A 19,977-nucleotide genomic window follows, 5' to 3' on the forward strand; every position below is an offset into this window, starting at 1 on the left:
AACGGTGCAACAATTCCAATAGCTAGGGTTGTTGGCTATGGAGTATTTATGTCATGGAACTTGGGCATTGGTTTTGAAACATGCTTAATGAATGACACAAGTGGATCATCAGAACTCTTATCTCACCCAAATGTGATGAGCTTTTTCTTACCAAACAGGTGAGTTTACTCTCAGCACACTGTTGTCAGTAAGTAGGGTTGGAATGAAGCTTTTTCATGAGCTTATTGATCTCAACAAGCTGTTTACAGGATGGCATTGATAGGACTTGCAGACTATACATACATGTTGGCTGGTCAAACCCTGAAGCTTTTGACACAAGGTTTTCGATTTCATGGTGAGATTGACTTTTAAGTGTCGAATGACTGCAGCTAATATTGCATCACAGGCGCCTCATAACTGGAACTCGACGACGTGCAGCCACCATTTCATTCATCAGTGCAATTTGATTCAGGAGCTGGCTTATCCTCTGCATGATTAGTAAGTGCATGAAACAGCATCCCACGATTATATCGATAGCGGAAAGCACCTATATATATGTTCTCTTTTTAAATTTTAAATATTTTAATTATTATTATTTTTGCAAAACAACAGACTATAGATTATATTAATTATTTGATCGAGAAGCCAAAGTTAGGTATGATAAAAGTAGAAGGCCGATCGATCACCTGATCCTTGTCCTTGTTGAGCAGGAGGAGGAGCTCCTTCTCCCACCGGTGTCGCCGACTCAGGTACATCATGAGCCCTGCGAACCCGGCTACGGCGGCGAGCCACCAGCCTTCACCTCCGCTCCAACCGCTCCCTTTTCCTCTCCAAAGAGGAATCCTCGAGCACACCATCTCGAGCCCCGTTTCAAGAGACCTCCTTCCCGAACCCGACAAAGCACACCGCTGCATCACAGCTCTCTCTTCCTCCTCCTCCTCCTCTATCTTCTCCTCGTTCTCTACCGCAGAAGCCGACATCTCGACGCCAAGGTGCGCGTGAGGGTGGAGGTCGAGACCCTCGTGGAGATTGGGTGGGAATACAGCATTCCCCTCCTCCGCCAGGTGCGGCCGCTCAACATGCTCCCACTCGTCCGACACAGCCGCCTCCGTCATCCCGGCGAAGCTTTCACTGCCGCCGCTGACGGAGGAGAACAACTCCATCGCCTCCCCCGCGCCACCCATCAACGGACCGAGGCAATACTATGGCCCGCGTCCGACGTCATGATGCCGCCAATAAGAAAGCACGTCCCTTTTTTCGACGGGTATGTTTCTCGCGGCCAAAAAACAGAAATTTTGCCTGAGATATTTTCTCCCTGTGATGCGATGGCTTTCTTGGATTTTTATAGAAATGGAAGATATTTCATCTCAAATATCTCAGTAGGTTCTATGATCCAATCTAATTAGTAATGTGGTCAAGTTCAAATTAACCAATTCATGGCTCTAATACTTTTGATTCTCGGTTAAAAATTGGAATCATTCTAATAGAAATAATTTATGTTATTATTATTATTATTATTATTATTATTTAGTAGGTACTAACTAATTTATTTGATAAAGATTTGATAGATTATTACAAAATTCGAAACTCAATCCACAATGATTATATTTAATATTTAATTTAGTAAAAATAAAAATAATAATGACATAAACTAAAGCTTCAATTAACTTACACTATGATGTAAAGTTTTTGAGATATAAACATACATATGTTAAATTTATATAAAATTTAAATTAAAGACCGATGTCTTCATTTGTGATAAATGTATCTATTTTTCTTCGATTTATCATATTTGATCTATATATATCGGAACATGTTCTCATGTGTCGTAGTAATCGACATATAAATGTTATATACCGGAACATGTTTCTATATACCGGAACGGCGCATCTAACGTCGCACTCGCCTCTTTTTGGGCTCCATCGCGGTCGTTTCTTCTTTGGTTTGCTGCCGTGCGAAGGAAGAGGAAGAGATTCTGATTCCATGGGCACTCCAGTCTCTTCTGCTGCCTTCCCTTCCGAATGCCGTGGAGATTCGACGCTGCCTTCCCCTGCCTTTTACCGCGCCGTTTATTCCCAGGTGAGTTGGGTTCCACTGGCAGGCGCCTAATTTGTTCGATGAATTAACCTTTTTATTCGTCGGTGTGTGCAGATTGAAGAGGTTGGTTGGGAGCACCTGATGGGAGCAGCGGAAGATCTGTCATGTCTCACCTTCCGACGCTTGTAAGGCTGAGAAGTCGAATGATTTATTGCTATGAACCCTTCTTTTATGTGCCCGTTCCAGTCATGTAAGAAGTTGTAGGGACAAGGATCGCCGTTTCAGGTACCGGACCCGTTTTGGTGATCTAGTCGGACCGGTACATACTGATCATTACCGGTGTAGCGTGTGTAGATACACCAGTACATGCCGGAGAGGAAGAAAAGGAAGGAGTTGTGGAGGAAGAAGGAAGAACAGGAGATGGTGGAGGAAGAGGAGATAGGAATACATGTGAGAAGCGGGGCGGTGGAGGAATATGAGGCAGGAGGAAGCAGGAAGAAAGAAGAGGGTAATTAGGGCAAAGGCGGTGCATGGCGGCTGTGTGCGACAGTGTGTGGCAAGGTTCCAGTGTGCTTGCGAAGTAGAGGTCGCGTTGAGAAGTAGAGGTTGCGGCGCGTGTGTGTGTGTGAAGCGGTCACGGCATGCGTGAAAAGCGATTAGGGGTTAGGAAAATTTCCTATTTATATGAGCGGACCAGACTGTCTGAAACTTGGGCGGTCTGTGTATCCATTGATGACCGGACCGGTATGTACCACCTGTTTCGTCCAAGCAAAATGTCCATTAGCTACGGTTGATGGATATTAAATGGTGTCGATTTAATCATCAAAACATGAACTGTGTGCGAGTAAATTTTTGTACAAGGGCGATGAAGTCTGGATTAAGAGGTTTTTAGATATATGTCAATATTCTTTTTGTTGGTACATTAGTTTTCTTGTGCATAGGAAGAATAATAAAGGAAGTTGAATGATTAAATCCACGGTTTTCTAACAAAGATCAAGGATCATTTAACTCCGAGCCACATTTCTTTTTCAAAGATGTCTGATAGCTTACTTGATAAAGATCTTGACTGTTAATAGCAAAGCCGTGGGATCAAATCTCATTTTTACTATTTACCTTGCCAAAAAGACTGCTGCTTTTAACAACTTTTGCGTAACTAAAAGGAACATTACAAAAAAAAAAAGGTTGTTTAGACATGAGAGATATGTTTTAACATTTATATTCTAGGAATCTCTGGAAGAGAGGATCATAAGCAAAATTCTGAAGCATGCATGCTTTGTTCCAGTCATGAGCATGTAAATTCTGTACAATATGGGCTGAATTAGGATGGGTTGATAGTATGGCTTCCAGACGACCTTTATAAATAGAACCTTATGGTTTGAAGTCAAGGCTAATATAAAGAGCTTATATGAAGAATGAAAGAAAGGATTTTTATAACTTAGCTCCTATCATTCATCGTGTAACTGGCTAGCTACTACCTTAATTCTTATTCTTTTTTTTTTCTTGATTTTGTTCTTTCGTCACTATAACGATGTCATTTTGCTTGTCTTTTATGATTAGAGATAAGAAGGGACGAGTGCACATATTAGAGATATCATTACCTCGTAACTATCCCGAATCTTCGCCTACTATTGCTGCGGTAAGTTCAGTGACTTACTCCTCTTTCAAGCTGTTTATATTTTATTATGGTCTTGCTGTAATAAAATGATGTATTTAAATGCTTACCACTTTTTGGCACTCTATCTCTTGAGTTTTTATGAGTTCATCGTGTCCTTTTTCGAATCCATCCTGTATCTCCGTACACTTAATTGACTAAATCTCCTTTGTGTTTATCAGGAACACATAATTGCCATATATTTTGTTCTCTCATGAGACTTCTTAGAGAGAATGCTACTAATTGCATTGTCTAGGCCCTTTGGCATACCAATTGAATGTCTATGCTGCATAGCAGTTTGTTCAATTACACTAAACATTACACAATATGTAATATGTATTTCTACTTTCGTGATGTAGACATATATTCTTATTCTCTTATTCGCCTGCAATAATATTTTTTACTCAATGTTATAATTAGCTAATTTTACTTGAAAACCTTTCTCAAATTATCACTGTACTTTTGAAGTGCTATAATATATTTATCCACTGAAAAACACCGTCTAAAGTTTCAACTAATGTGTCAACTGAAATACACTTTGCCTTCAGGATGTACCTTGTATCAATGAGGTGGTGTGGTCCGAAAAGTCAAGATTGAAAGATGTTGTGCAACAATTTGATGAGGTACAAGAAGCTTTACATGTTCTAGTGTTTTCTTTTACCCTGCTATATATGTACCCCGCCACTTGATCATGCAGAACTGTTCCTTTAGTGTGAGCATTATGTGACTGCAAGTATGCACAGCATTTGCAGAAGTTGCAGGAATTTTGGTCTACCATGGATGACATTGATAGAGATCTCTGTGTTGTTTATCCGAAGGAATCATCTCTTGCAACATCATATTGTCAGATTGGACTTGGTAAGATTTTTGAACACATTCAAATGATGACACTACTGTAGTTATTAGTACATTATCAATTGATAATGAATAGTGTTGTCACTCTTTCAGGCAATGACTGCTATCTTTTATTACATATCAGTACTTCAAGCCCAAGGTCTTTACCAGAGTAGGTTTCACTAAGAAGCTGTAGCTTTGGCTTAATATACATTGTTTAAAACTAAGTGATCTCCAGGTGTCGTTTCTTTGGTCCAGACTCAGCTGTAGTTTTAATGAGGAATAACTGGAAGAAGAATGCTATAAAATGGTAAATTCTAATCTTTCAATGGTTTGTTTTATTTAGAATTCTGCAAATCCTCAATAGGAGTAGAGCACTTTGATATTGAAGGTAGCAAACTGTTCATGAATTTTACCATAAAAGATTTTCTAGTCACAAGCTAGTGCTAGATGAGGCAATTAATGCAATATGCAAATATTTTTTATATATTTTATAAAGAAACAATTATAGTACAAATCATGTGGTAGTTCATTTATTGTTGAGTTGAAACTCATCTTTTGCTTAAGTAATCATATCATACATACAATCTAGTTACAAAGCTAGTGAGCAACATTTAACTGTAGCAGAATATTGCCAAAATTCTGCTTATTGGAGATTACCAGATTTGCTTCTTCAATAAATCTGGCAATCTAGCGAGCAACCAGATGAGGAAGCTAGTGAGCAACATTTTGCTACTTTATTGAATAAGCAATATGCTCAATTCTACTCAATGTCAGGTTTATCTGATATTTCTGTTCAATTCTTTTGCAATATTGGGTTGGTCAGACTACCCTGGTTCTGATGGTCTTGACAACCCCTGAATTGCCCTGTCAATAAATTGGTGAACATCTCATCAGCCCAGACATTCCATGCAAAGTCAGGATAATTAGATTACTTCCATTTGAAAGCTGAGCTACAATACATGTATATAAAATAAATTTATTGGTATACAATTATTTAAACTGAACATATGAATGAAGAAAACAAAATGTTTAATCAGATTGGAGCGTCTATTATAATCACTCCATTCTATGGTATTCAGTTATGAATGTATACTTCTCTCTTATTTTTGGGAAAAGGTATAGAATCTTTACCGTCAAAACATCAAATTTGCAAGATGTAATAACTGCTTGATGATGGACAGGAAAGTTGACAAACCATTCCACGAGAATCTGGCAGCACTTTTGGAGAGAGAACTACCTGGCCCTTCTGTGAGCAGTAAAGATGATGGGCAAGTTGATTGCGGAATTTGCTATGCTCAGTACTTGCCAGTTGGTAATGTTAGTTATGCATGTCGCTTAATCATACATTTCCCTGCTGAATATATTAGTAACTTGATATTTCTGAAGACGATGAACTTGGAGCTAACAGCGGAAGTGCACCGGACTATACCTGCAAAAATCCTAGTTGCAGTAAAGCTTTTCATACCGTATGCCTCAGAGATTGGCTGCATTCCATTACAACAACGAGGAAGTGTGTACATTTCGGCCAGTCATCGGCATCGTTGTTTGTTAATTTATATTTTAAGTTCATGTTATCCGAGTTGTCTTTATGTGTTTCTGTGTCTCTTTTCTCAGGTCATTTGATGTTCTGTTTGGAGACTGCCCCTATTGTTCTGAACCTGTCGCAGTTAAAGTTAATAACTGACATTAATTCAGAGATTAACAACTCATTATCTACCACAAGAATGTGTCAGTTCTGGACTTGTGTAAGAGAGAGAGAGAGAGAGAGAGAGAGAGAGAGATTTGTACATCAAATTATCCTTTTTGTTGCTTCGATCGTCGGATTACATTATACTTGTGGTGATTACATTATATGCATTTATCCTTTGTGGATTCTGTGCCGTATGCAGCAGGGTTAGTCCTTTTGGTAAATCGAAGAGTCATACAAGTTCATGATCACGAGGAGGGCCCCATCAAATCAATTGATCAAGTGGTCCAGAATGAAATCATGTTGACAGCTGCCACCACCATTAATCTGGTTTGAGAAGGTGCGTAACGGTCTGCTTTCACAACCAGCCTAGACTTCTCTGCCTTCTTTTGCCGCAAAAGTGTAAGCTTTGCGTGCGCCATCAGCTAAATAGACGCTGCCAGCCTTTTTATTCTTCGCAGTGGCAGTTTCCATTCCAAGCCAAAGCCTTTTGATGATTCGCTGATGGCAATGGCACCAGAGCTTAGAGAGCAGCATCCAAGGAGCCATCAAAAAGCTCTTAAACCAGGTAACCTCTGATGGTGACAACTCTGCTTGTACTGGGTTGTATTCATCTTTATGTTTCTAAGGGTATTGCCATGAATACAAACTTGTGAAGAACATACGTTCCATTTTTTCTAGTTTGGAAATGCATTGCCATCAAACTATTTGTGCTAACCAAGTCAAAGCTTTAAGTGATCTCTTTGTTGGTCGAAACCAGCGAGAAGCCAAAGAGATTGTAAAGACAGATGACTGCTAAATGCTGTTTTTTTTGTTTTTTTACCTAGCAGCATGTAGGAAGTAAGAACAAGAAAAAGGTTGCAATCTAAACCATACTAATATACTGATATGACAAAATCTCTGTTCTTTTTAAGGAAGATTTTCGAATGTGTTCTTATGAACAACATGCATTGTTCAAAGGTCACATTCTCTCTCCCGCAGTCTCCTCTGCTGTCAAGAGAAAAGAGCTTTGGCGTGTGGGAGGGGGGGACTGCTCAGCAGAGCTATACTGCAAGCAAAACGCAAAACTTAGCAGCCAGCGTTGTGTGATACTGGTCACAGTGGACACAGCAAAGTCATAACTCACAGCTGTTATCTGAGTGTCTGCTTGTGAGGAGAATCCTCCCCCTTGACATCTGACCACCCTAGACTTTGTGGGTTCAGCCTTCCTGCTATTTTGAGTCATCGGTTAGTCTCCCAATCTCTCTCCCTCTCTCTTTCCAACTTTTGTGGTGATGGCTTGCAAGAGACATGGTTGATGGTTGGGAGTCTTCTTTCATGTTGCTTTCTGATGTGTTTGGGGTGACTGAAAGTGTATCTCTTTCTCTCTCCAACTTTTGTGGTGATAGGTAGGCAGTAGACATGGTTGCTCTCTGATGCATCTGGGGTGATTGAGGGCTCATGGATCAATGTTGCTGAGGTTGGTTTGAAATTTTGCGTCCCTTTATTTCAGACTTGCTTTCTTTCTCTCTTTCTTGCAACCTCTGCACCAACTGTTGTGTGTGCTTTTGCTGCTGCTCTCCTCCCTCTGTTCTGTCCTTTCTCTCTGCCTGACTGATTGCCTAGCAAAGCAAGATTTTATGGTTATCAATGCATTCAAGACCTGAATCAGTAGTACGCCATTACAGATACTTATCTGCACTCGGGTACACCAGTAGCAATCATCCCCTCAATATTTTTCTCTCTTTTCCCTTCCAATTATTAAACTAAGAGAATCTCTCAGGACAAGACTGGACAACAAGAAGCACATCACTCCATATAAATATGTTGACATGTCTCACTTTTCCTCCCAACTCAGTAGCACTCAATCATGCTCATGAATTAGACAATGGCTCTCTTTAGCTGCTCCGTCAACCCTCCAAGGCATGTTCATCTCCTCTCATTGCTCCTCCTCTTGAGCTCCCTCCATCCCCTGTGTTTGACTGAAGGTAGATTTAGCTATATGTGGATAACACTTCAAGAGTTTTCCTGTACTTCTTTGGCATGACAGTTTATGCTTCTTTGGTTTCAGGTAGGCCATTTTTGATGCTTCAGGAGGTTGTGAAGGTTAGATTCTGGTCACCAAGTACTCCTTTGTTCTTATCAACTCTCTGGGTTTGCTTTTGATCACTGACTCCACATCTTGGCTTGAGTTTCAGGAGGGCGAAGAGATGAAGGTGGGGGAGGCGATGCTCGGATCGAGGCCGCCGAGATGTGAAGGAAGGTGCCTCACCTGTGGCCAGTGCGAGGCAATTCAAGTGCCTGCAGTCCCTCAGGAGACGAGTGGAACCAGGCATTTCTCCACAGCAATCACTGCAAGGGGTGATGACAGCTCCATCTACAAACCCCTGAGCTGGAAATGCAAGTGTGGGGGGATGATCCTCAACCCATGACCTGCTACAAACAGCAGTCTCGCATACTCATCTCTATGTGAATAGATAGATACCTGGAGCAGTGGCTTCCCCTTTGTCTCGTTCATGGCTTGTGTTCAGATCTCCTTGTACTGCGACAGGCAACATCCCTCCTTTTGTTTTATTACCTGGTGTGGGATCTCTAAGCTAGTTTTATGTGGGTATAATATACTACTGTAAACTCCTAACATATCTCATCTTCTGAGCCCTTTTAGGCTTTATTGTATGGAACACTTGTTCCACCAGTTGGTATTCATTTCTTTGTTGCTGTTCATGTTACCAGCTACCTTGCACAGAGTAGTAAGATAACTGGCACAACTATTTTGGCTATGCCATAGGCCATAACTCCTCCATGAAAGGTCAAGGCCCCATGATATGATGCCATTACCTTACAGTGTTGACAGGAACAAGGCAAGTAATGACTCTTCCAACACTCTTCCCAAAACCTAGATTTACCAAACAAGGGTTAAGAGATTACTTTCTGCAGGTTATTAAACTTGCTTGCCGTCGAGAATACATGGGCTTGGTTGTAGCTGTGGGCTATAGGAAGTACATTCTGATGGGACTCACCCATGACATGAAAGGATTAAAGTCATCTCTATGCTTCCTCCTCTGCCCATAGGCCACCAATCATCTCTCTCCTTTTCTCTCTCTTTCCTCTTTGAGCACATGGAACAGAATTTTAGGAATTTGAATCGATTTCATAGCAAAAAAGAAAAGGAAAAAAAAACTACATCTTTGATATTGTGAGCTTTTTTCTGAAGAAAATGAAGAAAAATTCATACTCTGGTTTATAACTGCACATAAAATCCTTTTTCACCCTATCATTTCAATCGAGAATTTGATCTGAGACATCTTTTTTGATCCCATTTCTCTATCAACTTATGTTTTATTTGAATTATTTTTTATCTTTTTGAGATTACCTTATCACAGAAACTTGTTAGTATGAAAGAATATAAAGCATTTTAGCCGTACCCGATGACTTACCCGCACCATAACCGGAGGACCGCAGGTGGGTCCAACGGTGACTGCAGTCGTCGAAAGCCAAGTAGAAACCAATGCAAGAAATAAACGGATCCGGGTTCAATGTCGGTAACGGATTCGGGTTCGACCATCGATAAAGATAGGAGAGGTGTTCGGATTTGGGGTCAAATAACGGGTTCGGGTTTGCTCACCGTACCGACCCGTGCAAGAAGCAGATTAATCCGCTGAAATCGAGAGGGTGGAAGCTAACCATCCATGGCGGCGTCAATGGCGAGATCCGGCCTTCGATCGGCGTCGCTTCTTCTTCGCGGGGGAGCGAAGGGACGCGCTGGCGCCCCAACCAAGAGGAGCTTCTCCGCCTCTGCTCACGATGACGCCTGTAACATTTTGTTCATCTCGCTATCTCGTTCGATTTCGATTAGGTTTCGATCGGTTTAATCCCGATCTGCGGTTCGTAGTAACGACTTGAGGTTTCGTGTATTTTGGTGTGGAATCTGTGCTTAGTTGTTGCGATACTTGCAGACGAGACCGCCAAATGGGAGAAGATAACGTATGCCGGGATCGTGACTTGCACGACCCTCGCGATCTATAACCTCTCCAAGGGTCACCACCACGGCGAAGAACCACCGGTATTCTTTCAATTTTCCCTCCTCCATCCTTTGTTGTTTTATGTGATGATCAAATGGATGACCTTTTTCTAATCGGGTTAATCTTCATTGTCAGGCTTACCCTTATTTGCACATTCGCAACAAGGAATTCCCTTGGGGTCTGTTCTCTTTGCCCTTTTTTCTCCTTAAGTGACGGCACTAATGGTTTCTAGTTTCTTCATTGTATGCTTAGCGTCATAGCAATTTTCTTGGTCAGATTGTTGCTTATTATGTCAGAAATGCTTCTTGTGGATAGATACGGTTGAGTTTGAGTGTTCTCATAGTAGTAATTTTGATGAACTAGAAGAACAGGTCACCTAGGAATCACCAACCACGTTACTCTTCGTTACCATGCATGAATTGATGTGATTTTGAAAAGAGATATAATCCTAGAAAAAGTGTTAAGAGTCCTGCTCTCTATGCATATAAATTCTTATCTGGTTCCTATCATTCACCTTTTTTTTTTCTTTCTTCGCCAACTAAGAAGCTCAATCTTTTTGAGCATCATCTGTTTGATTTACTTTTTAAAGCTTGGTATCATCTTTCTGAACTAAACTTTCACGAAGTTGGACTTGGTTGAAGATCGCTGTTTTTTAGCATGTTATTCCACACACAATGCGACTCTCTTGTTTGTGTTATGTGCAGCGTGTGTTTCTTCCCTTCCTGTGCCTCATGGTTTAGATAGTTGTTTGCTCTCTTTCTAGATCTTGTTTCGTAATCTGAAATCAGGGAACTTAGGAAGCAAGTTGTTTTATAGCACCTTTGATCTCGTCTAATAACCCAGTAGAATGAAAGCTCATCACTAAAAAAAAGGGTTTCTCAATGAATGTATATATGAATCAAGTTTGATAGCTGCTAAGTTACTTGTTTCCTTCATAGTCTAACTTTTTTTTTTTGGTACTTTTAGAATTCCCTTTGCACCAATTTTGCAGGTTTCATCATATTGTAAGTTAAATGACAGTGATTAACCTGACACATATAAAAGCTCTCAAAGATATCAAGATATTACTATCTATATGAGTTGATGTAATTGGCTTGAGCTACTTAACTGGAGCTTATAGTATACCTCTTTAGGCTTATATACAATGCCCTCATTCTGCAATATGTTAGGTAAGATCGATAAAAAAATGAGGTCCATCCAAATAAAATAACAAGAACCATACTTATAATACCCCAAGTTTAGTCCCGCATTGGAAATAGGAGAACATTTAAGGTCGTTTGTATGTAACTTGAGAACTAAGTATACTACCTTTTTAACTTGAGAACTAAGTATTTTGGATTAGTGGTTCAAACTCAATATGTTAGTAGATCGGTTATCTCATCGAATGGGACTATTTTGGACTATGTTGGTCTTTATGATATTTGGTATGGGGTTCAGAACGGACAAGTTTGTTCATATCCGGTTGAAATTTATCTTTTTGGAGTAGGTTGATTGTTGGCCAACTAAATTGTATGATTGGTTGGAATTGATCCAACATTCATTTGACTAACCAACAGAAGTCAAAAATCAACATGAGCAATACTTGGTTCAGATAGAGTGGTCATGTCTTAATCAATTGGCAAATAATTGCTAGAACAGGTTTAAACCTGCCAAATCGGAGTCAGGTGGATCCTAATCTAATCTGGTCGATTTGGACATATTTGATTGCTTCCTACAAGAACTGATTTAGATTGGAAGTAGCAATTACATGTAATTTATGGTGGCCCTGATTGTAAGGTTTGAAGCAACGGGATCAGAATCAAAATCAGCCCTATGATCAACAACACTATACTGTGCTGCAGACTTAGCATATTGCATGACAGGTTTTCTTTTGGCAAAATTAACATACTCCCATGCTTTCCTTTTCGCATAGTGCTTATTTGGTCCTTTGTTTTGCTTCTTGTCATAAAAATGGTTCATTTGTTTCTTTTCTATTTTACTCAACCATTCATTGCATCTTTAGGAACTTATGTCTACTCTGCTTTGCCTTTATTTTGCTGCTTCTCATTTACAAGTGGTTCATTTGTTCCTTTTCTATTTTACTCAAGCATTCATTGCATCTTTAGGAACTTACATCTACTCTGCTTTGCACATTTGTTTTCATACACACACACACACACACACCCCTCTTTGTTTGTTTACCATTATTGATCTTTATCATATTTTGCTTCCAGGTCCCAATAGTCTTTTTGAGAAGAAGCATCATGCTGATCACTAGACAACCACTTCAGTGTTAATGTTCTTGTTTATTGTGTTTCATTGTTGAGAATGTCAGATCGTGGATCTACTTTGTGAAGCTGCTCTGCTTTAATATTGTGTTTCAATAAAGTTGTGGAATCTTATGATCTGAATGACATTCCAGCGACCCTGTTTTTAATCGTCATACTCGTTCATTCTGCGAGTGTCAGTATATTTTCAGTTGTTCTTGGAAAATTTTATCTACAGATGTATATGGTGGTGTATTTAGCGTGGAACACATCCATGCTACACTTATAATGAAATCGTATTAATAAATAGTTGGTCTTATCATATGCTCAATTCCAGTTATCAAATGATTATAATTTGGCAAACAACATATCATTACATTTGGTGCTTGTTTTCCTGTGTTGTTCACAGTCCAGGAAGGCAGCTTTGGACCTTTGGTGCCACCTTTCTTGTTCAAATGTATTGCTTCTGACATGGTGCTTCATTAATTCTATTACAGTACCCCTCCACCTCCACACATGAAATAAATCTATCTGCACCAATCAGATCATCATGATTGAATTGGCCTTTGCATGAGACAGCAATTCACATTCTTAGAAGCAAAAGTTACCTTCGGTGGCTGCAAAATGTTTTGATGGATGTTTATGTTTCTGACCTGTTTTGATTTATATAAAGTAATTGCTATTCATTGGAATACATTTGTTATAAACCATATATGGTAGATATGTTCATGATCATTTTGACCATGTATGGTCGACTCCACACATGATATATCGATATATGACTCGTGTCATTTCGTACCAATGTATTGGCACATGATATATCGATATCGAGATCCGATGAAGAAGAAAAATGATATATCGATATCGAGATCCGATGAAGAAGAAAAAAGGAAAGGAATAAAAGAAGTGCAGCGATACGGTGGTCGGATATACCGTTGAAACCATACCGTTTCGGGCGGTACAACAATCCCTGCATATGATTCCCAGAATTTAGTACCTGTTTCTGTTTTAATATCATGTCTTGATGAGAGACCAATAGAACACAAACTGTGTTGCAAGACACTAGAGGCAACTGCTACTTTCAACACAGGAGGATGATTTGAAGCTCTGTTTGGGATAAACCCATCTGCTTCCATTCCTTTAGCTATTGCATGCTCAAACCATACACATGTAAAAGCTAAATGCAGGACAAATTTCCCCAACTATATCTAAAACATCATTACAGCTTTGCAGCATGCCATGGCATTAGCCATTTGTTAGCAGATAGCAGCAGCATGGCACAATAGAGCAGAATAGAATGCTTTTGCCCTTGTAGCCATGAGAAGCAAAAAGGAAGAACACAACATGACTGCCTCCGGGCACTACCAACTACACTTAATCTACTATGCTTCTGCAGCTTCCTGCTTACCGCTACGTATGTTTTGGATGTCCGGCGAATCAAAAAGTTCACCGCGTGCATCTCTATTTTTATCTGCGGCTAAACTGTTCGACGAATTGCCAGATTCCAGTTTAACGGATGTTCCATTCTCATATTGTGATTCTTCTGGTCCAGAAACCTTATCAGTCTTCTGAATTATCAGCCTCACTGCATTAGCTTGTCCATCGATTGATTGCTCGGTGCTAGTTTGATTTTGTGAAACTGTGGGATTAATTGGATCCAGCTTTACCATCTGGTTGGCCTGGGTTTCAATCCTATCTACCGATACTACAGTAGAATTCTTCTGACTCATTGAGAAAGCTGTAAAATTTTTCGCATCTCTGCCAGTTTGGTTGTTGATGATACTTGCAATTGTTGGAATAGGCTGCTGCTGCTGTTCCTTGTGGTTCTTGGATTCGCTTGTTGTTATATTTGCAGCCGACACATTTGCTGGAACGATCCTTGAATTGGTTCCCTGCGAATTATCGAGCAATTTGCTAGAACTCGAATCTTCGAGTGTTTCATTGGCAAAACTTCGAGCCTCTTCATCTCTTCTGTCTGCCATCTTGGATCCATTCTCATCCAGCTTCTTCAATCCTCCATCAACAGTTTCAGACTCTGCCTCATTCACCTTTGGCACATGAGCTACTGCACTGGATACATCATCAGCTCTAAAACTCCTCTCTCGTGCCTCCTGAGACCCTTCTCCATGTTCCACCTCTTGCACCATATGGGCTACCTCACTGGAGGCATCATCACCTCTGAAACTTATTTCTCGAGCCTTATGAAACGCCTCTTCATGATCTCGGTCCTCAAATGCATCCACATCCTTGGTCTCATCCTCACTCTCCTCACGAGTATCCTCTTCATCCTCGACCTTGTCGTGCTTAATTCCATGTTCTACCTTCTTATCATCCTCCTGCTCTTCTTGCTTGATCCGGTCCACTATGTTGACAGGATGAGACAGATCTTTCCTGCTAAACTTTGTGATGCCAAGCTGCCTCTCGTCGCCCTTGAATGAGACCTTCGAGTCGCTCTCTTCGTATGCTTTCTTCTTGTACTGAGAGTAGTTCATCTGATAGATCAACCAGACAAAGATGGCAACCAACAGACATATTTGAAGAGCACTTTTGGGCTTGAGACCCCCCTTTCCTCTCTGATTCCTACTTGATACCTGCCTCAGCATGGTGATTCTGCTCAAGAAGGTCTGTCACTCTTGAAATGCCTGCCCACAGGATGAAATGGAGGATCTCAGATGACAATGATGGAAGCATATATTTAAGACTGTAACTCTATGTTCTCCTTTTCTCATTTAGGCACCAAAAGAATCCCAACATCACAGTGCAAAGAAAGATCAAAGTGACCTCTAACATCTCTATGTTCTGCACAAAAGGCATATATCTTCTCATTCAGGCACAAAAAGAATCTCAACATCACAGTGCAAAGAAAGATCAAAGTGACCTCTAACCTCTCTATGCTCTGCACAAAAAGCAAATATTTTCTCATTTGGGCACAAAAAGAATCCCAACATCACAGCGCAAACAAAGATCAAAATGAACTCTAACATCTCTATGTTCTACACAAAAAGCATATATCTTCTCATTTAGACAAAAAGAATCCCAACATCACAGTGCAAAGAAAGATCAAAGTGACCTCTAACATCTCTATGCTCTGCACAAAAAGCAGATATTTTCTCATTTGGGCACAAAAAGAATCCCAACATCACAGTGCAAAGAAAGATCAAAGTGACCTCTAACATCTCTGAGACATGAGACAACCCAGTTTTTCTTGTTCCACTAGTTGATGATCTACACAAATTGTAAGAAACAACAGAACACATGATACATATTATGCTCTCCAAAATTAAGAAGGGAAGCAGGCAAAACGAAAAGAGCACAAGGAAACTGGATGCAAATGCATTCATCAAATAATATACACACATATGATCCCAAGTTCCCAAAGCACAAAGCCAGGCCACCAAATATGACAGTAGAACACCCAAAGAAGGAAAACAAACCCAAGGATGGAGTTCCCTCTCTCTTCTGTCGACTTCTGGAGGGGGAAAGACAGTGAGGACAGGAAAGAATTGATTGAGGGTCACTGTGGCCAAAAGTTAGAGGTCTCTCTCTCTCTCTCTCTCTCTCTCTCTCTCTCAACAGGAGACTTAGTGCTGGAAGTGTGCATGTCTGTTTGACCATATTTTGTGATCAGATCTGTGAGAAATGGTAGGAAGGTGACAGAGTGTGATGTGGACATTGACCTCCACTGCTTTGTTTGGGGTGCAAGTGGGGACAGTCTAATCCAACCCAAAATCTAATTGGAGTTCTGTATTAATGCCTTTGCATCCATCCCAAACTTTAAATGAGACTGCATTCATATCACTTGATTGATTCAATCTCCTAAAACAAAATGACCAAAATGTATTCCACAGTGCTTGCATTTCTCAACCATCACCTCGAACAATAAAACCCTATCAAACACCCACTCATCACATCGAGTTAGAACTGATCCCTTGAACAGTTGCTGGCACCCACCGGACTTGTTCAGGCATGTGTTCTTCGGATGCTGACTTCATCATTCAGCAATGGCAGAGATGACAGCTCGAATACAACTAAGAATCACGTCCAGGAATTGGGTGGCTCCAGTCGCTGGATTCAGGCATTTCTTGCAACGATGATGTGTAAGTGTACAGAGCACAAAGCCTGAAAAGATCCAAATGATGCCTTGGTTTACTGCCTCAAGTTAGCTCCTACTGAACTACTGGATTGCAGAAGATGAGGAACACAAGTTTTCTTGGTCACATGTATGCAAATATGAGCTTTGTTTTGTGCCATTGATGGTGCCAAGAGCATCGGTTGACATGAAACTCGTGTAGAATACTCCACGATCAACACTGTCTTGAACACTAACAAGACTTCAGAATGGTGGATTCCATGTTCAAGGAGCAGCAAACAGGGAAAGCTGCCATTTTTATGTCGCCGGTCAACCCATGCTCCATTTCATGGTTGATTGATAGATCTACCAGATCTGGATGGATAATTTGTGCTGACATCAGCTTAATAAAAAACATATTTCCATCTATATCATAGAATATTTCTTCTGATCGAAACTATCATAAAAACTCTTCAAACCATAATAATCATGATTATTAGTTGATTTACTATCAATGTAAAATAGTTTGAGGACGCACAGAAAAAGAAAATAACCTATAAATATTCAAAAATATATATTTTTTGATTTGATGACTAATTTTGCGTAACGTATTTTCTCTTTCTACGCTCGGGAAAGTACGGTTTTACCCTTCTTCGAATTATCCGATAAATAGTGTTTTTGGACATAAAAGAATGAGAGCCAAAATGTTGAATCGTGAAGCAGATGGAAAAGTAAAAGCAAATGGGTACTCTGCGTTTGAACACCTGCCAACAGCATTGACGAATTCGTGTGGCCACCGAGAAAGTAGTACATGGCCCATAACACTGCCGATGCAGGCATCTCTACAGTACAGCTGACCTATATTGATTGGATCCTCTTGTTTTTTATAAAAAAAAATAAAAAATAAAAAAAATTATTAAAAAAATATTATTGAAGAAGTGAAATAGCTTAAATACATTTTCTCAACATAATAGAGAGATTTTCTCGTATAGTTGAAGAAATCTTATCTTCTATCATGCTCCCGTAAGATGGTGTTCCTGTCAAGGATATCAATCTTGGATCGATGCAAAGAATGGTTTACGAGCGAGAGTCGTGAGTAGAGCAAAAGCATATCGCTGTTGTTACTATGATTATTGTTGCTGTGAGGGCATAGGCGTTCCTTTCGTTCCCCTTAAGTCCATCAACTGTTGACAGATCAACGAAGACTATCGCGGTGAGGAAGATGAGGATTGGCCATGGAGCCTCTTAGGAATTTGCTGCAGCGGCGTTAGTCGCTGGCCGAAGGCAAGGGCGAAGCTTTGCTTTTCTCAACGATGTTGGTCACTGACCAAAGGTAAGAGCGAAACTTCGCTTTTCTCACTACTCATTTACTATGATAAAAATAATAGAAGGTAAGAAGCTTTATTGAAGAAGTGAAATAGTTTAAATACATTTCCTCAACATAATAGAGAGATTTTCTCGTATAGTTGAAAAAAATCTTATCTTCACGGTAAACTCAATCACCATCCAAAGCTCCTCGTGCTAAGAACCATAGGATTCAACTGCACCACACCCTCACGAGAGCAAGTCTGCAACTTGTTCTTGCGCATCTTTACCTTCCAAGCAAACAAAATAGCTTCCTTCTCAGCTTAACAGACAAAAAGATCAGCTTATGCCAAGTTTTCACTTTCGTTTGGATATATGATTCGGAGAGTCTCGGTCAAACTAGTCAGGATTAACATACATCAAAATTTCTAACATATGTCCTTATTCAAGTTTATTATCTTTTTACTCATCCGCATCTACTTATCTTTATTCGGTCAAACCATAGCTCTATCCTCTTTTTTTGTTTAAATATTTGACTAGTTTAAATCAAATTTTATCCATGTTGAAAATCTAGAAATGATGAGTTAGAGTCAAACTAATCATGATTAATTTATATCAAATCAAAAATTTATGTTTTTCACTTCTTAACGGTACGAGGATATCCTCTCAGTTTATCTCTTTTCATATTTATAACATATACGAAGGAGAAGACAAAGATCGAGAAATCTTTGGAGGTTGGATCACTTTTAGTACCTCAATTGCAAGTAGCTTTTGTTACAGGAAGCATACATTTATTCATATGTAGCTAAAATAGTCGAACAATATAAGACAATATTGGTTGAACATATATATAGCAACAGCAGCATCTGCATCTTCTGAGAGGATAACAATATAAGACAATAAATGTGATTCGATCTCGAACTGATATAATATATTATGTTGATTGACAAAAAAAAAAATGTTTGTTTGGCTAATTTGGGATAATGGTAAGCATCAGCCTTTTGTTTATGTTGTCTTTATGGAGACATCCATCCTAATGGTCATCTTTTCAAGAGAAGACAGCCATGTGAAACAAATATAAGCAACTGATCTATTGAGGACAACTTAGTGAATTGAGTGCCATTTATATGCCTTCAGCCTGGAATGGAGATGAAAAGCTCAGTGGGAATCTATCTTGTGGTGCAAATACAATCCTTGGCCACAACCAAAACTAAATGTTAGCTTGACTGGGTTGGGCAATTAGAGGTCTCCAATCTGCAAATCTTGAGCTATTTCAACTGCTGCTCTGTTTCCTGCATTGATTGTTTGCATGGGAGATGATGACAAAAAAAATTCAGACTCCTTTTAGGGAAACTGGGAACATAAATTGATGCTGAGATCTGTTCTAATTTTGTTTCTCTTAATCAGCCTAACATCATTTGGAATTGTTGTTCAACTTTTCAATCAACTATGGGTTACTACTCCTAATCATCATCAACAACAACAGTTCCATTTTCTGTCAGGGGAAGTCTTGGTGTCATTTGTTCTATCTCAAGTTTTTCACCTGTTGAGTAGGCTCTCCTCCTTTGTAATGACTCTCTCTTTTGCATTAGATATGAGTCTTCTCCTTTCATCAATCTGCATCACATAATACATAGGCTTAACCAACATAATTGTATGAAAACAAATATAAACAGACACTTCTTTCACTCTTCTTGTCAGTTCTCATTAGTCATTCCATCAGTATACTCTGACATTGTTTTCCTATGCTTTCTTACGGTTTATTTGTCCCCTTTGTTGCTTTCTGTGTCCATTATACTTTATAACATGTGTACTGTGCAGTATAATTGTACAGTACAGTGCAAAGAATTGTGATCACCCAATACTTTGCTTTTGCAGAGAGTGACACTACAAATGAGAATAAGAAGTTTGAGGAAGCCAATGAAGAAGTGCAACTCTTGTCATAGTTCAAAAGAAACTGCAAAAGTGGCCATCACAACCAGAAATAAGTTTGGCCCCTTCCTTCTGATGCAGAATCTCTGTATACTATGCATCATCATATCAACCAGAATAATGCTGTATTTTGTGACTGGAATGTAAATACTTGTGATATGACCAAGCTTCTCTACCCCCCCCCATCCAATCAAGAACACTAGGAGGTGGATGATTCATCTCCAAGAGCTTTG

General features: G+C 39.7%; 5 protein-coding genes across 26 annotated transcripts; 3 read left to right on the forward strand and 2 right to left on the reverse strand.

The window, feature by feature from the left end:
* Window positions 1–105: 105 nt before the first annotated feature.
* Window positions 106–1,163, reverse strand: LOC135673371 (uncharacterized). Its single transcript, XM_065182277.1, has 2 exons — window positions 666–1,163; window positions 106–466 (listed from the first exon to the last, which is right to left on the reverse strand). The coding sequence occupies exons 1-2, from the start codon at window positions 1,161–1,163 to the stop codon at window positions 380–382; spliced, it is 585 nt and encodes a 194-aa protein (XP_065038349.1). The 3' UTR covers window positions 106–379.
* Window positions 1,108–8,894, forward strand: LOC135585890 (uncharacterized). 20 transcript variants are annotated; one of them, XR_010513319.1, is made up of 14 exons: window positions 1,108–1,243; window positions 1,940–2,058; window positions 2,131–2,201; window positions 3,574–3,652; window positions 4,216–4,290; window positions 4,411–4,525; window positions 4,616–4,673; window positions 4,740–4,811; window positions 5,686–5,816; window positions 5,891–6,759; window positions 7,106–7,418; window positions 7,580–8,158; window positions 8,242–8,276; window positions 8,369–8,894. XR_010513319.1 is itself a non-coding variant. In XM_065182272.1 (10 exons), exons 1-10 carry the CDS (start codon window positions 1,723–1,725, stop codon window positions 6,186–6,188), a joined length of 1,131 nt encoding a protein of 376 aa, XP_065038344.1. In that variant the 5' UTR covers window positions 1,633–1,722; the 3' UTR covers window positions 6,189–6,388. The 20 variants fall into 20 exon arrangements, 1 of the variants encoding a protein (XP_065038344.1); XR_010513308.1 differs by lacking the exon at window positions 1,108–1,243 and having other exon boundaries at window positions 1,617–2,058; window positions 7,580–7,876; window positions 7,954–8,158; XR_010513310.1 differs by lacking the exon at window positions 1,108–1,243 and having other exon boundaries at window positions 1,617–2,058; window positions 7,580–7,650; window positions 7,954–8,158.
* On the forward strand, window positions 8,059–8,602 carry LOC135675191 (EPIDERMAL PATTERNING FACTOR-like protein 2). The gene is made up of 3 exons (XM_065185464.1): window positions 8,059–8,158; window positions 8,242–8,276; window positions 8,369–8,602. Exons 1-3 carry the CDS (start codon window positions 8,059–8,061, stop codon window positions 8,600–8,602), a joined length of 369 nt encoding a protein of 122 aa, XP_065041536.1.
* An 890-nt stretch (window positions 8,895–9,784) lies between the features above and the next one.
* LOC135673372 (cytochrome c oxidase subunit 6a, mitochondrial-like) lies at window positions 9,785–12,769 on the forward strand. The gene is made up of 4 exons (XM_065182278.1): window positions 9,785–9,983; window positions 10,127–10,233; window positions 10,328–10,370; window positions 12,406–12,769. The coding sequence occupies exons 1-4, from the start codon at window positions 9,860–9,862 to the stop codon at window positions 12,447–12,449; spliced, it is 318 nt and encodes a 105-aa protein (XP_065038350.1). The 5' UTR covers window positions 9,785–9,859; the 3' UTR covers window positions 12,450–12,769.
* An 840-nt stretch (window positions 12,770–13,609) lies between these two features.
* On the reverse strand, window positions 13,610–16,031 carry LOC103984288 (uncharacterized). 3 transcript variants are annotated; one of them, XM_009401757.3, is made up of 2 exons: window positions 15,873–16,031; window positions 13,610–15,080 (listed from the first exon to the last, which is right to left on the reverse strand). In XM_009401757.3, the coding sequence occupies exon 2, from the start codon at window positions 15,039–15,041 to the stop codon at window positions 13,821–13,823; it is 1,221 nt and encodes a 406-aa protein (XP_009400032.2). In that variant the 5' UTR covers window positions 15,042–15,080; window positions 15,873–16,031; the 3' UTR covers window positions 13,610–13,820. The 3 variants fall into 3 exon arrangements, with proteins under 3 accessions (XP_009400032.2, XP_009400033.2, XP_009400034.2); XM_009401758.3 differs by having other exon boundaries at window positions 15,796–16,019; XM_009401759.3 differs by lacking the exon at window positions 15,873–16,031 and adding an exon at window positions 15,606–15,771.
* Window positions 16,032–19,977: the final 3,946 nt, after the last annotated feature.

This window comes from Musa acuminata, chromosome BXJ1-5 (assembly GCF_036884655.1).
Source record: "Musa acuminata AAA Group cultivar baxijiao chromosome BXJ1-5, Cavendish_Baxijiao_AAA, whole genome shotgun sequence".
NCBI classification, from domain to species: domain Eukaryota; kingdom Viridiplantae; phylum Streptophyta; class Magnoliopsida; order Zingiberales; family Musaceae; genus Musa; species Musa acuminata.